Here is a 16,616-nt window from a genome sequence, read left to right as displayed (position 1 = left end):
GTTAATACCACCTGCCTCAGACTCAACACCACTTAAAAGACAGTGTTTGGGTCCATTTCCCACAACGCCGTTTTAACCAGCACAATGGAAAATGGAATTACAGGACTTTTCCCCTTCTTCTCGCTGATTCATTACTAAAAATGCTGGAATTTCTGAGACATGTTAAGAATGTGGAGAAAGCAGAGAAGGACTACATACAAAAGGAAAAAAAATCAAGTGATATATCTCTAGGGTGTGCCACGTCTCTGCAGAAGGCTAATTCTGCCCTTACATCTTGCAATAATCCTTTTGCCCCTGTTTGGTATAACCAAGACCAATTATAATAAAGGAAAACTCCAAAGTAACCAGGCAAGCCAATAAATTACCAGGCAATTAATTGTGCCTAATTCAATAACCTGCAGCACTCGTCACAGCATTAAACATCTGTTATATCTTGCTGTGTTCTATTTCTCCCGTTCTACTCTCAAAATCTGGACCACAAAAGAGCAAATACATTTCTCACACCCTGCCATAATTTCATATTAATTGTCAGTGTCTCTTATTTTTGAAGTTAAAAGCCTAGGGAGAAGACAAGGAAGCTTCGAGAAATGTTCTACTAAAAGGTAATTCCACATGACTACATTTGTGCTTCATTTGTCTTTCCATACTATTTTCTAACTAAAACCTTCAAGCCTGACAGCAACATACTCCCAAAGCTCACAAGAACGTGCATGACTCATTCAAAAGCCATTACACAGCAAGCCAGTAAAACTGCACAGCTTTGCAGGCTCAAGTTTATGAATGACTTCCCAAAACTGCAGAATCACCACCAAAACCCCACATTCTGGATGATGGAGGGAAAGCAGAAGACACGCAAGTGACAGTCACAGGCACCATAACACGGAGAGAAACCAGATCAAAGTATGAAAGGGATGGTATGGATGCAAACCACATAAAAGCTGTTCTCAAGTTCCACCAAGTCTGGATGCAGTTAAAGGAGCAGGGATCTAACTTCCACTTCTGCCAAAAAGCCCTTTGGGAAACAAGGCAGCTTTCTGAAAAATTGACCACAGAAATTAAAACTCCTCAATTACATACTCAAATCCTTTGAAAGTGTGTGCACACTCAGCTCAGGTCATCTAAGTAACCTTAACTCTGCCCACTTGCCAAACAGCCAGCAACACCCCACAGCTCCCAACTAACACAGCTTCTGCACAGGAATGCCAGCAAGTTTAGACATTTTTAGAACTTCTCTCTGACCAAAAGTCTCTGAGGCCGTCGGAGGCCACCCAGGGTGTTTGGCAGGTTGTACACGCTGCTGAGGAATGGATCTCATTCATTCCCAGACAGCATCCCATTCTTCTCAAACAAGCGCACCTGCAACAAATGGGATTCCTTGCCAGAACTCATCTTTCCCGTTTCTCTCCCACCTCCGCCTTTGCAGCCATCTGTGTCTGAGTTACCAATTTTTTCTAAGTGCCTTTGAAATTAGGCTCCTTTTCTGAAAAAGAAACAGGCATTCTGACAATTTGCCTAAACAAACACACACGTATACGATGCATTTGATAAGGCTGACATGTATCCATAAACCGATGAGTTATGTAAACTTTAGGTGCATAATTATGTATTTAGATAAATGGATTGAAACACTTCAGACTTGTACAAAATGTGTAAGTGCCAGAAAATACAGACATGGCTGTAGCTGCACATGGGCAACATCTTCCACCCCACTCAACTCATATTGTATTACAGGCACTGGAGATGCCTATATGACTTTGCTCTTTCTCCATGCAGATAATGTGTTTGGTGGTCTGCTATCAAACAGACCTATCCTCTGTTTGACTAATTTCTCTCAGCAGTCTGGGAAATAAACTGGAAGCTCTGATGTGCAATTCAAACCTGCTTCCACCTATACAAGTACCATTTCTATACCCTTCTCCCCAGCAATCACTCTACCTAAACTTCTATCCTCTATAGTCGTTGCTAATCCATGCTCCCCCCCACGCAGGACAACTCTTCTGTTCTTTTTACCATGCTGTTTGCAAGATGATCTGTCTGTGATAGGACTAAACTTTTTTTTTGTCGTCACTTTATCCTTTCTTGAAGAACTTTGAAAGCTTTTTGGCCAATGAAGTCTATCTCCTCTTTTTCACAAGACAGCTTTTATTCATCATGTTCTTTCCAGGTGGTATTAATCCATAAAAGTTTGGTGTAAAATGCTGTGGGAGCTACAGTTCATCTCTGCATCTTTGATTTAGGGGAAATGCCACTTCTTTTCTTCATTCAGCTCTTGGACTTCTTCAAACCCAGCAGCTTAACTAGACAGCATTCAGCATTTCCCATAGACTATTTAAAATGTTATACTTTTTTTTTTTTTAGTTTTTTTTCATTTTAAGTAAAGAAATTCACAGTTGCTCCTCTTTGATTCAAGATTGTTCTAAGATCAACCCTTGCCTCATGCTCTAGGCTCCTTATCTCATTCAAAATGGAACTCAGAGTACCATTACTCATTGAATGATGGTTCACTAACATAAGGCAGACATTTCTTAGCTACTCTATTCATGTATGTGTGCCCTATCATCACTGGTAGCATTTACTGTCCCATCTATAGGCAGGAAGTTAGAAGTCTCCCACAACAATAATTCAATGCAATAATAAAGTCAGCAACAGTGTTACAGAAATATTTATGATTGTTCATGTTTCATTTGCCTTGCTAAGGCATAATGAAATTTAACACTGAACTAACACCTAGAATAAAAAAAAAACTATAAGAAAAAGATAAATACTAGGAAGACAATAATTGTTTTCTCTCTTTACCCAAAATTCAACCTGTCAGTAAAAGGGGACTCAGCATTTCAGAAGGAGGTATCAGTGACTGAAGTGCTGTGGAAGAAGAGAGATTTAGAAGCAAAACAGAGAGAGACAAAAAAGAAAACATTATCTTGAAAATAGTACATTCAGATCATCTGAATGAAGAATACAAGGGAATTATGTTTATCACTGCAAGAGACACATACATGATATCATAGTACAAGGACTGGATCCTCACAGGGAGATGCCCAGCAGGACAAGATAATAACTTTACCCAAAGTATTATCTTACATGCAAGTAGTGCTGGGTAGAGAAAATGTATTGCATTGATAAAGGAATGTTTAGGGTGCTACTGCCCAAGTGGCAACGAATTAAGAAGAAAAAAATCAATGGGAAAAAAGCACACAAAGATGGGTAAACGAATTACTTCTCAGCTCTGAAATCACATCTTGTGTGAAGACAAAAGTCAGCTTGACTGAAGGTTAACCAAGGAAACTGAAACTGCATCAAACAGTGGGAAAATAGTTAACCATTTTTAATGTTTATTAGCAGATCAGAACAAGCCCAGCTGAGGCCACCAAGAGGGCCAAGAGCACATGACACAGGAGGAGAAGCTGGGGGAGCTGGGTTTGTGCAGCCTGGAGAAGAGAGGGCTGCAGGGGAATCTGATTACGATTTTCCACTACCACAAGTGAAGTGATACAGAAGACAGAGTCTTCCAAGAGGTGTGCAGTGAGAGAGCAAGAGGCAACAGATGCAAGCTGCAACAAGGGAAATTCCAGTTGGGACACAAAGAAAATAACTTTTCAGTGAGTGGTACAGTCCTGGGACAAGGCCCAGTTTCCATCCATAGAGATTTTCAAAACTCAACTGCAAAAAAAAACCCCTGAGCAACACAAGAGTTAGACTTGAGCAGGAGGCTGGACTAGATCGTGCTAGACATTCCTCCCCAATCTAAATATTTCTATGATTCTATAATTGAATGACATCTTTCATGCCCTTCCTCTATTTACTTTTTTTACAGAATCCAAAGGGTCATAATATGATGCTGTAAGTCACAGTAAGAGAACAAAACTGACACATTTTAACATTTACCTTAGAAAAAATTTGCATTAGGAGCAGCATTAGCTCCAATGCAGCATATCCAAAGATATGTCTACCCCCAGGTAGTCTGCCAACAGGAAAAGGAATTGTATTTCTTACAGAAGGCATTTGCTGAAAATCATAATGTGTTTAAAACTAGTTTGGATCATTAGGGCTTTTCCCTCTGAGGTTTCAGGAGTAAGCTTGATTGGTACCATGGAAAGATGATAGCAGTAATGATACCCTGGAGGATGAGGACATCAACAAATTTTAAATCCTGGCATTTCTAGTAAGGAGCAGGGAAAGCTCCAACAGCTGGATATGTTTGACAAGGAAAGGAAATGGGGAAGATGAATTGCCATTTCACATTGTAATAGATTAAATACACTAAGGAGGAGCCTGGGGTGGGTTGATTGTGGGGTGTTTTCCCCCCTTTTTCTCTTCCTTGTTTGAAAAGCTACAATCTATTTGCCCTGACTTCACACAGTATACTTCCTGTAGGAGCTATTTGTTTATTTATCCGGTTTAATCACAAGGAAAGTATTCATTATAAAATTTCTCTTTACAGAAAAGGAGAAACCTTCCAGCCACACGGCTGACACATGTTAACTTGCAGGTATTCACAGAGCAGGTTCTGTTTTAAGCCATCTTTCAGGCAGCCACACAAAGACCACCAAAGCTGGGTGTTCAGCTCTGCCAGACCTCCCCCAGCCAGCAGCCCTTGCCAGGAAACACAGGTGACAGCCTGAATGATAAAAAGGCATTTAGAGGGGAAAATGAAAAAATGCACTGGTTTAGTCTGGGCAGCACCTTAATATAAACCTGCAGGGGCCTTTGTGTACAGCAGAGCACACAGCCATCCAAGCAGGAGCTCCAGAGACAGTCACTCACACCCCCAGTTTCCAAAGATCTCACACTGCCCTGCCCTTTATCGAGGGAGAAGGGTGGCTCTGCTGCAGCTCTTTTCATGGCCACAGATCTCCCAACACAGCACTGAGACAGCAAACCTTCCTCTCCCCTCTTAATGCTGGCCCAGCAGAGGCTCTCTGGACACAGCAGAAGGGAGCTGAGCAGAGAAGTGTGCTCTGGGATTGCAGCTGAAGCAGTTTGGAAAGGCAGAGCACTATGACCTCACACAATTTGCTCTTATTTATTTCAGCAGTTTAAAAAAAAAAAAACCACCAACCCAAACCCCAGTGTTTAACTTTGTAAACAAATCATACTGACTTTGGCTATAAAGTTTACTGCAAATTTACTGCTCTGTTCAGAAAAGAGTTTCTCTGCTGGCAAATTCTGGCAGGCGGATTCTCCAGTGCTGAAGAACTACAGAAAGCTGATTTGTTTTCTTAGCTACAGCTCAGACTCTCACAGGGTGTACCATGAGAGGAGGGCTCCCCAGGGAAAGTGGATTTCCCTGGTGGCAGGCAAGATGTTAGCACTCAGCATTCCCAGGATAAGGCACTGTGAATTACTAACTCAGATCTTTTGACGTGAGCACAGTGCTGCTGTTTGTCATTCTTGCCTTTCCAGTACCACAATCGATCCTTCTGGCCACAGGAGGAGCTGCCCACTTCCCAGGTGACTGTACCTGGGAAACTGTGGCTTTTTCTACATCCAAAACTTCAGAAGGACTAGATTCTGGACAAAATGGTGATTTTCAAAACACATTTCTAAACACAATAAAATTTGACGTGGTTTTAGGAGGAAGAGGGGTGGGGGAAAAAGGTGGAAGGACACCATAAAAGTATGTGAAACATCCTAATATATAAGAGGAACATGTCTGTTGTCAATTTTGTTTTACGTATGCCTACACAGTCTTTAGAAATGAAGCCTGAAGATCTTATGTCACAAAGTGCATGTGACACTCAGGTGGAGAACAGAGAACCCAGAACATCTGAGCAAGCACACAGTGGCATCTGCCTTCACCAAATCTGAAATGACCACCATTCAGAGGTGGGGCAACTAGGGTGCCTAAAGAAAAATTGCCCAGATTTCCTATTTTAAGTTTCTGTTTTCATCTGTTTGTAAACTTTGCCAAAGTGTAACTGTTTTGGCTGAAGTTACCCATGCCAGGTGTTTCCCTCAAGCTGATTATTTTTTGGATAACGTCATCAAAAATGTCTCAGCTATTTCCAAGAACAAAATTATGGAAAAACCCCTTTGTTTGATCATGTTAAAAATATTTCATTTGCTGTGCTGAAAAGCTCTTGCACTTCCATGCTTAGAATTTGGCACAGCACAGGGTTGTCTTTTCGTCTGGGCATTACGTCTGTAAACAGGAAGAGTGCCCTTACTACGCCAGGCTAACTCTGAAAAAACACTGTTTGCACATGCTTGGAAGAGACCTGTTTGGTTTGGGTTTTTTTACTTCTAAAAGGTAGAAGTACTTCTACCTTGAGCATGCTCCATTCTCTGTTTTCTGCAAGGCAATTGAAGTACTTGTGCACTGTTCCATAGAGAAACAGAGTGTGCTCTGGGCCAAGGTTATAAATGCTGAGATAGATATTCTTTGAAGTTTAGAGAATCCCATCACCTTTCTGGCTGACCTGAAAGGTGATAAATCTATGCTGATAACAGCTAGTCCGTTAGCAAGAGTCACAGTAGACTCACTGATTAATTCTAGAAGTGTCACATACATAAATATATATACACACACTTAAAGAATATCATGGTAACAGTTTGGGCACTCCAATTAAGAAAAGCTAGAAGCATGTTGCTTATACCTCAATTAAGACCTTGTGTGTTCACATTATAATACAATCCTTAAAATCACACCTACTTTTCCTCACTCACCAATCTCAATCTCTTCACCAAATGCAAAGATGGACTATGCCCCAGGGATGGATCACCTTTGTGTAATGAGGCAGAAGAATGCCTCATTTGTTAGAACATGCGTGTTAAATGTGCAAGGCAGAGGGCTACAAGAGGAGAAAAGAACTGCTAAGATGTAAGACAAATGAATGATGCCTGAAGAACTGATTTTTACTTTTCATTTTTTTTGTAATTCCCTTCTGTCAGAGGATTTCATGGATGGTGCCGCATGCAGAACATAAATCTAATTTCTGCAGGTTGCCACTGATTATCATCCTGCAACAGCTATCATCAATGGAAAAGACTTTTTCAACATTACAAGCTCCCTGTATAACATCAATAAGTGAAAAATGGAATACTTAAGACAAAGCTGCTTCAAACCTCAGGTCTTGTGTACCCTGGTTTCCCACTTTCAGAAGGGGAAAGCCACTGCTTCACTAATAGACGTGCTGAAAAGAGTTCATGGGCATTACAGAATCAGTGATGAGCAAGAGGAACGTATTTACTTTAACCCTTCCAAAACAAAGTATTTGACTTATCTTCAGAAGGTGGTTTAAACAGGGATTAAGACTGGTGGCCTTCACCTGAACTACAGAAGTTATGTACAACACTGAACAGTGTCTCCTTCAGTAAACATCTCAGGCAATAAATGAAGTAATGGTCATGGCGGGGGCGGGGGGAACACCCAAACAAGGTAGAAAGTCATGTAATTGAGGCTGTACCACAATATGTGGGAAAAACAAAAGCAAAAAGTTGCAAAGGGAGCCTCAGCTGTGGCACTTATTAATTGGCTAGTGCTACAATTAACAAAGTATTTTCAAATGTGGCTTTTTGTATGCTCAACCTGTAACTTAGGTTTGATTGGTACATTGCTAATATACTAGATAAACTCTGCACTGATGAAATTTGAGAAAAATTATTTTGTGGACCTTATTCATTAGGACCACATACTGCTTTGATTTAGGCAGCCTTGATCCGGTTTTGGACTGTGTGGTTTACCTCAATGAGGGGTGAACACAGCAGCCCCCTATGCCTACAGGTTTCAGCTGTGAGCATGGTAAAATTCTAACAAATATAACAAATGCTGCCATCTGTACCTGCACAACTGACTTTGGGCACAATGCCATTCATATATACATGTATTATAAATGCATACTACGTATGTTCTTAAGCATATTCACAGGGATATGTACAGACATATCTTCAAGACTTAAATTTCCAAGCAAGTTTGAATTTTCCATGTAAAAACTTTACAAGGAAAGGGGTTGCTCTACACCTATCTCCCCTCTGCCCTCCTCTCAATTATGTATCTTACTTCACCAGGCCAAAGCTTTAGAAATTTTCAGGAAAAGCAGAACACAAGCTACCATGCAACTTCCCTTTGATCACATTTCTCCTGGTAGCAGCTTTGCTGGGATTGCTAGCAAGCCAACTGTCAGCACAGAGCAAAGAAATAGCAGCACACGTCTGTGCAGCATGCGGGGCTCACACGGCACGGGCCCACATCCTGCCCTCTGCTACACGTGAACTTCACAGGGGAAAGGGAATAAGGACTCTCTTCTTCCATCTGCTCCGAATGCAGCAGCGAGGCAGGATTCCAACCTAGCACTCAGGAGAGTGCCAAAAAAGGGACTGGCTACTGTGCTGGCTGCCACTCCAGGGCCCCAGGGGTGTGAGGCCCGCCAGCTGTGGGGTGGAGCCGTGCCCCCAGCCAGCTACAGCCTCTGCTTCTGTCTCGCTGCTGGCTCAGCGCGTGGAACGATCGCTTTAAGAAAAGCAATATTGTGCAGTTCATCGTGTGGTGCAGGTGTTCACCTCCAACTGTCCCTGCCCTGGGCTGGCAGAGCAGCTCCAGCAGCACACATGGCCTCTGCTTGCCTGTCCTCCCACGCCACAAAGCGTGGCAGCTATGAGATCCCCGGGCTGGCTTTGCTCTCAAAAAGGAAATGCTGAGGAAAGGAAAGCTCTCACTTAAATACAAAGAGTTCGTATTTTTAACTGACTTTCCTCCCATGTGGAGGTGTAATACAACTCTACACTCTTCACCAAGACCAACCTCAGTAACTCTAATTTCACTGATAAAGAAAGGAATCAGGTGAAGAATCAAAGGCCTCCGCTGAAACAAATCCCAGGGCCAGGTACCACCAGCAGAAAATTCAGCCAAAGAAGAGCTGCTTCACATTGAGGTCACAGTTCCTGTTCAGACAGGATAAATCCAGCTGGTAGCAAGGTACGGTCTGCGACCTCTCGTGACTCTCATGTGGACAGAGCCAGAAGTCAGCAGTGATTGGGTATCCACTGCAGATGCAGGGATGGAGACGCTCATCCGAGGGCAGAGCTCCCAATCCCGTACTGATGCCCCTGTGCAGAGGCTGCCAGTGCACTGCAGCTGATTAAAGAGCACTTTATAATCAACCTGCCCTCATGAAGCAAAAGTATGGAAAGAAGAGGAGAAACAAATTCCAGCTGTAGGAAATAAACTGCTATGGGCAAGAATTTCTTCAGCTGTTGCCCAAGCCAGCATGGAACCATGAGCCTTTGAGCTTGGTAGATTTGGACAGGGTAGGACTCTTGCACACTTGACTTCACTAGGATCCAGTGCTGAACTAGTGGATGAGTGATAGATGGAGATTTAACTGCCAAACTGCATTTTTTCCTCCTAGGAGAGGAAAGAAAAGGCAGTTTCATTCCTGAAAAATAAATTCCCCAGGTTTAAATTACATTAGGGGCATGGTATTTTTTATTTTTGTCTGGACATACATATTTGAGGGTGTTCTAATAAACAGAATATTTCCTCTGACTTTTATTCAAAGGCACTAGCAAGTTCTGCCTTTTAAAACTCAAGAATTTGATTTGCTATAGTGCAATAAAATTTCAGGCAGGATAATCATAAATTCAGGCCTTTTAAAATAGTTCATAAAAATGTATTAAAGGACTACAAACTGAGTTACAGGCTACCAAACAGTATTTTGACCTCTTTGAACATCTCTCATCATAGAATCTCACTGCAGCCAAACAAATACTGATTATTTTCCAAACAATCTCACCCAGAAGAGGAAACAAGTGCACAGAAAAATCAAAAGATCTGTCTAGTACCACAAAGCAAGACACTGATAAAGCTAATGAAAAAACCCTTGGTATCATGACTTCATCTTTGAGCTGAATGTTCAGCCTTTTTGCAAAGCTGCCGCTCAACAAAGTTGTTCCAAATCCTAAAGCAAGATTTTTATAGTTAGACAGAACCAAGGTTTAGCCATTTAATGTTTTTTTTCCTCTGTTTCCATATTAGTTGCTCATGACTTTTTATTTTATTTACAGCGCATATATTAATCTGAATGCCAATTACCCTTACAGGTACAGCTATAAACAAGTTAGATTCACCCAGGCAGACCTTGTTCTTGCCATATCTTTGCAGCTAAGCTGGGACTCACTGAAGAAGAAACAGATCCCATACAGATAACCACATCAGTTTTCACATAATGCTTCAACCTGGAAGTAATCATAATTTTCCTCTACAAAAGCCAGTTGTAGCAACTGATTTTTTACTGCTGGGCAACATCTTTTCAACTTTTGTATGTCAAAAAAACATTTGAAAAAATGTAAATGTTTCACTGAGCTACAAACAATGAAAAAAGGTGTTCTGCCTGCCATCAAACCCCGCTGTTAAAATATTAACACAATGTAAATATTGTAATATTGAGGAAGTACACTGTGTCAGTACTTCCTGGCACTGTACAAGAGCTTCACTGTTCCCTTCAGTCCCTGCTGTTAGTTTTAAACACGCACAACTTAAACAAGGCATCTGAGCTTCTCCAGTCCTAGTGCAGAATTGCAGAAGCAAAATCTTACTGTAGGTTCTTTCTGGACCAAAAACCAAAGTATTAAAAAGAATCCTTAAACCCAACAATTATGTAGATGTCAGTACTTTTGAGGCAAAAAAAAAAAAATCCCAAGAGTCTTTCAAAAGTCTTGGCATATTGCTGCCAAACATGGAAAGATCCTTGGGTATGCACTGTCCTCCCCTTCCTCAGAGAAGAAAAACAAGCTGCAAATGCCCACCAGTGCCAGAAGTCTGAAAGCTGAACTTATTCCTCATGGCAAAAGTCCCATTCCCCAGATTTGCCAGTTAAGCACATTACTTGCAATTGACTCTCTCAATTGACTGAATAAGCAGCATTTGTGTAATAAAGAGAATGAAGCAGCTATCTACCATCAGTAAGCCAGATGTTGCTATCAGGTCTTAAGAAATGCTGTCTAGCTGCTGTAATGATCTATTCATCATAGAAGTGTCACAGAAAAGCAGTACAGCTTCAAAAGATAGTGAAGACAGAGAATAACCTCGCTACAGAAAACAACAAAAAAAAAATCCCTAGTTGGTCATACTTGCAAAAAGTCAGTAGTCATCTTCAATGGGGCTCTGGGGGCAACTAGGAGAGTTTTACTCTACTGGCTTTGGTTAATACAAGGTAAAATCCTGACTGACAAAGTCAAAGATCTCATCAGTTTCCACTGAAATAGCATAAAAAATTTGAAATCTGAAGTTAGTGCTATTTACACCTCTCTGAGTAACATATCTGACAAGGACCATCCTTGTCCCACAGATCTAAATTCAAAACCAAATGAAATACCAGGGAAAAATAACTGTGAATGTGTGAAATGTCTAATATTCTGGAAATGCCTAATCCCAGCAAAAATAGGTGCTAGGATTTCAAGAAATGAGTCCTACATGCTGTATTATGACAAAAGAAAGGTGTAAACACTGCTTCATGCTACCACAGAAAGAACAAGAATTCCAAACCCTCACCAACTTTCTAAAATACACTAAATAAATGGTTTATTCCAGGTTTAAAGCATCTGCTGCTCCTGAAGCTTTCTTACCTTTCACACATTTCTGTACACAAGTGGGAATGAAAATAACTTGTACAATGCCCCTGTGTACCAAAGTGTTGGCTAAGCCTTATTCTTATGCGTGGTAAGAAACTGCCCTTGGGGTTAACACAGATTTTCCACTTAATTTTAACTCGCTCACAGACCCTTATTCTGGAAGAGCTCCTTCAAGCATGTATCCAGCTGTATCACCAGATTTGTATATGGTCAAGACTAACATAAATCTCCCACCCTCAATGTTTTTTCACATGTCAGTTTATCTGCTAAGAAAATGTACTATGAATACAACACTTAGCCCCTGTATCTTTTATCTTACTTAAAAGGGTAGAAAAACTCTTGAGAACTCAGTGAGCATTCAGTATATGTAATGGGCATGAGAGGGCTATAAAAAGTCTAGGAACAGGACATAATTCCAAAACTGAACTACTTACTGTGAGGGGGAGTGTTCATTTGTTTGTTTTTAAAAGACAAACAGGGTTTTTTTTTTGTCTGTTTCATGAAATATTATAGCTAAGATCCTTCTCCACTTCCATAAATGGATGTTTTTCTTACTCTCAGTGGGTGGTCTCAGCGTTTTGACAGAGGAATATCACAAGCTAAAACATAGGATGCTACAGAGATAGCCCACCTGCAGTGGTGGTGGATGTGAAGGGGCAAAGGGAAGGTGATTGCAAAAGACCAAAACAGACTGTGGTGGGGGAAATCAAAGGTCAGAAATGTATTCACAAGCCTAACAATAGGGAAGCCCTGGTAAAATGAGCAGCCAAAAAGAACAGATACATTAGAAAAAGAAGGAATGCATAAAAGAGACAAAAATGCTAGTGTTCACTTATGCTGGGATTTTTTGTTTTGTTTTGTTTTTTTCAAAAAGATCTTAGTAAGAGACTCAGACATAATTCTTGGCACTTCTTTTAGTATAGTTAAAATATTTTGAAAACTGGTTTCTTTTATATTTTTATTTTATGCTAGCTAATTTAATGGGAAAAAAATCCTTTAAAAGCTCTGGCTTAAACCATAGGTCAATGCAAACTCCTGCTACTACCTTGTGTGCTGCTTGGTTTCTTACCTGTTTTCTACCAGAAAGTCTACCACATATTTCTTCAGACAGTAGAGATGGGCATCCATCAGCCCTGTTCTGATGTGCATTCTGGGATGCCTGGAAAAGAATAAAAAAAGGAAATCATGGAGCTTTTGCATGGCTGTTTACAAGAACCTGACTTTGCAATGAGGTCAGGGGATAGTGACAAGTATTCAAAAGTCTGTTCCTTTCCATGCAACAGAAGAGCTCAGGCTGCCATTATTGGGCTGTGTCTATAAACTTACACCTGCTGGCCCTGGGCTGATTTGCTGCAAAAGAAAACACCTCCTCCAAGGAGTCATTACTCCTGCTACATCTTCTCATGTAAGTGGAAATTGCACATTACTGGGCAGGAAGCCAAAGTAATGGGCCCAGAGTGCTAAAAGTTACAGTGGGTAATGTCAGGGTACAATAATTCAAAGCTTCTGGCTAAGTGCCTGCCTTAATATATATGCAAGGCTGGGCATGTTCTGCTAGCAAACACAACAACACTACTGTATTTTCTCCAACACTTCCTGGTTGGGAAGAGGGGAAGGAGATGGGGTCTGCTCACCTTTCCTACACTACACATTACAAATGATTGCCACAGCTCAATTACAAAGCATTTGGCTATCCAGCCCAGTAGGGTACGAAAGATCAGTAAAATTCCCACTCAACATAAGCCAAACAGGGAAGTCTTTGCTTTTGGAGCAGTGTCAGGTTAATATTTCAGAACCTCAGGAATCTCTGGTAGCTTCAAAATTTTAGGAACAAAGTTTAAACCATAAGGACTCATTGACTGCTTCTATTGCTTCTCTTTATGCTTTCTCTGTTCTTGGATAATGGAAACCCTTTTTGGAACCTGTTTCAAACAAGCTAGATATTTTAGGCCAATATTACTTTCCCTTCCACAAATCTGTGGCCTCATTTGAGAGCATTCTGGCTGCCTGAACATTTGCCACTAGTTCTCAGAACAAAAAAGCCACAAGAATATTTAGCCTGCAGATTAAAAAAGACAAAACACAACAACAGTCAGGGACTATGCTGAGCTGTTCAAGACATCCATAACTGCACTCACGGTCAGAGGCTATTAAGGAGAGAAATTTCAATCCACACCTGAAATTGTCTCTGTTTTCATTTTGCTTCCTTTGATGTCTGGATTTAATAATTAAGCTCAAATGAACATATTTTATCAGTGTACTCTATCCAACTTGGTTTGCTTATTCCAGAACATGCTAAAGTCAGATGTTTGTGATCATGATCACTTTTATTATGCAGTTAGCTCAGCAGAAGGATCACTCACAAATTGGGCATGCATATAAACAGTAAACCAATCTACCACACCAAATACTTAGTAACACCAAAGCTACCAAGAACATCAGGTGTTCTAGTAAGCCATTTTTCAGTGCATTTCTCAATTAATGACTTGAACTACCAAAGTATTTGTATTAACATTTCATGACTTATGTGGCATTTCTCAAGCATGCCATTCAAGCTACGCATATTTTTGACTATAACAAAATTCTTTAAGTCCCATTTGCAAAAGGAAAGTTCTTATAATAGTAGTACAACACTTTAGAGTGAAGTATATGGTACTAGAAAATGATATATGCACTTTCAGTAGATTACTTCATTAACAAAACATGAGCTCACCTAGAAATGCTCCAGTACTGATGTTATCAGTGGCCCAGATGTTGCTGTGGAAGGCAGCCCAAATAGCAATGTTCCTTATGCAAAGAGGATAGGGAATCCACTAATTTTAATTAGATCTTGCAGTTGGAAGTCAGCAGATTCCCTCCTGCTCTACATCCTGAGAATGGTTTCCACATTTTGTGTGTATATGAGAGGGAAAAAATTCCTATCTTCTCTGAGAAGGGTTCCTTTGTATTTATGTAATAAATACAATAGTTTACTGGGAAAATTAACAAATCAATGGAGCAGGCAATAAACAAGTAAAAATATAGAAACAGATGGAATATAGGAAGGAGAGGCAAAAATGGGAGGAAAAAATCCAATTTTTAACCTGAAGATGACAAAAAGGACAAAATTTCTTTAGTGCCAGAATTCCAGTTTTTGTCTCTTCCTATTCAAGATCTTTCATACACTCCCCCTTAAACACCAGGCAGAGGAAGGCTGCAGGGGCTAGGCATCAAGCAATGCTGTAAAACAGGAATTCCCCAGTAAATGCTGGTTCTGTCGCCAGTGTCTGTGCGGCTCTGACACATGCAGTCTCCCCACCTGCAAACTGGAATAATGCTATTTAGCTACACCACAGGACACTGAGGATTTGTGGGCTGAAGTTTGTATCTGCATGCAAGCATTGTACCAAGATTTTCTGTAGCTATGCAACTTTGTTATAAAGTTAAACAAAATCAGTGGAAGTGGACAAATAGCACAGTGCTATCCCAGCTCCTCCATCACACACAAAACAACCCCCACAAAAAGTAGCCAGACAGAAGATGTACTGAAACGACAGTCTGAGTTAGCTTTCAATGTAGAATATACTAACAATAATGGAACATCATGCTGGACGAGAGGGAGGTCCTACAGTGAAATCCTCTAAAATACAGACCACCTAAGTGATTTGCAACAGAATAGTCCCATAGATTAATATTATAATCACAGCTTCAAAGGTCAAACAGGCAAGTTTGGGCACATGCATAAACAAAGCTGTGATTTCTGTAAACCAGGCTCAAGGAGAGAATAGCCACGCTAAACCAGACTGATAAGAGCACTATACCATAACAAGCCACTAAAGATGATGCTCATTTTCACTGACTAGTGCTTAAACCAGTTTATCTCCAGGTAAAAGCAAAGGAGCCAAATAATCTAACAGATAACGGCAAACCCCATCACCATTTCAAATGAGCATCTGGTTACTAATATTGAGAGCCACGCTCCCGTCTCATGCCTCTGATCTCCCACTCCATCAGCTAATCTTTACAACATATGAAAAATGAGCGCATCCAAGAACAGCTGATACAGAGAGAATCAAATAACAAACAATGCAGGAGCTGACGCACCTAGACTTATTGCTTCGAGGGAGATAATACAGAAGGCTTTTAATTATATCATCAAAGAGAGAGAGAGAAGGTACTAGGAGGGGCTGGCTGCAGATGGTTAAGTGTTAATGAATGCCGGGTTGGGTGGTTTATCAAAAGAAAAAGACTGGATATGTATCTGAGAGGGTCACCCTTGAGATGAAAGTTGCAACAGCCATTGTTGGAGCTCTTTAATGAGGGAGGAATGTCAAATGTGTACCCTGTAAGAATCATACCAATTACTAAATGAACTTCAGTTCAATCTAGCAAATGTAATCAAGCACAAGTCATTAAAATACACAGTAAAACTCCCTTTGGTGCTGCCACTATAGGGTCTATTACTGTCTGTGCTCCCATGCAAGGGAGGGGGCTGCTCTCAGTTATAAGCTCTGTGTGTTAACTGACGGCAGATTTTAGTCCTAATGACGAGGCACAGAGGGCTCCCTGGCAGAAAGTCGACAATTAGAAGGCTAGGAGAGATCTGTGGAGAAGTCAGGGAAAGATTAAAAGAGCAATTTCAATGTGTAAAATTAGCTTTTATTAGCACATAATTCCACAAAATCCTGACTCAGGATGAGAGTGCATAAAGGTCTGCAAGAGTCCTTAGAAAAGTCTGTGCCTGTAATTCCTGACACGCCATTGTGAAATAATAAGCAGTACTAACAGGATTGATGCATGCTTCATACATGGCATTGCTTTGAAAGTGGAGCCCAGAACTTTTCTTTCCCTGATAACCCCCCTCAGGATTTCCTCCCTCAGGGAAATCAGCCACTGATAGAGCAAACTTCCCTTGTTTAAAGGCAAGAAGTTGGACAATTGTTTCAACTGTAAACTAATTAAGAGAGATTACCACCAAGAGCTGGAGGTTCCAACCAGCTCCATACTCCCACTGACAGTGTGATAATGCCAGGCTGGGGTCAAAATCATAAATCTGAAGGGAGAACACA

At 40.8% G+C, this 16,616-nt stretch overlaps 1 protein-coding gene across 1 annotated transcript in view; it reads right to left on the bottom strand.

Moving 5' to 3' along the window:
• EIF2B3 (eukaryotic translation initiation factor 2B subunit gamma) overlaps positions 1-16,616 on the bottom strand; it is a 98,570-nt gene that overhangs the window by 35,714 nt on the left and 46,240 nt on the right. Inside the window, exon 5 of the mRNA XM_084211361.1 lies at positions 12,638-12,727. Within this exon, the coding sequence (XP_084067487.1) occupies positions 12,638-12,727 (90 nt within the window). The remainder of the gene's footprint in view (positions 1-12,637; positions 12,728-16,616) is intronic.

Source organism: Fringilla coelebs (genome assembly GCF_963513975.1).
Source record: "Fringilla coelebs genome assembly, chromosome: 9".
In the NCBI taxonomy this organism is placed as follows: Eukaryota; Metazoa; Chordata; class Aves; order Passeriformes; family Fringillidae; genus Fringilla; species Fringilla coelebs.
This window is presented reverse-complemented; position numbering and strand designations above follow the sequence as displayed.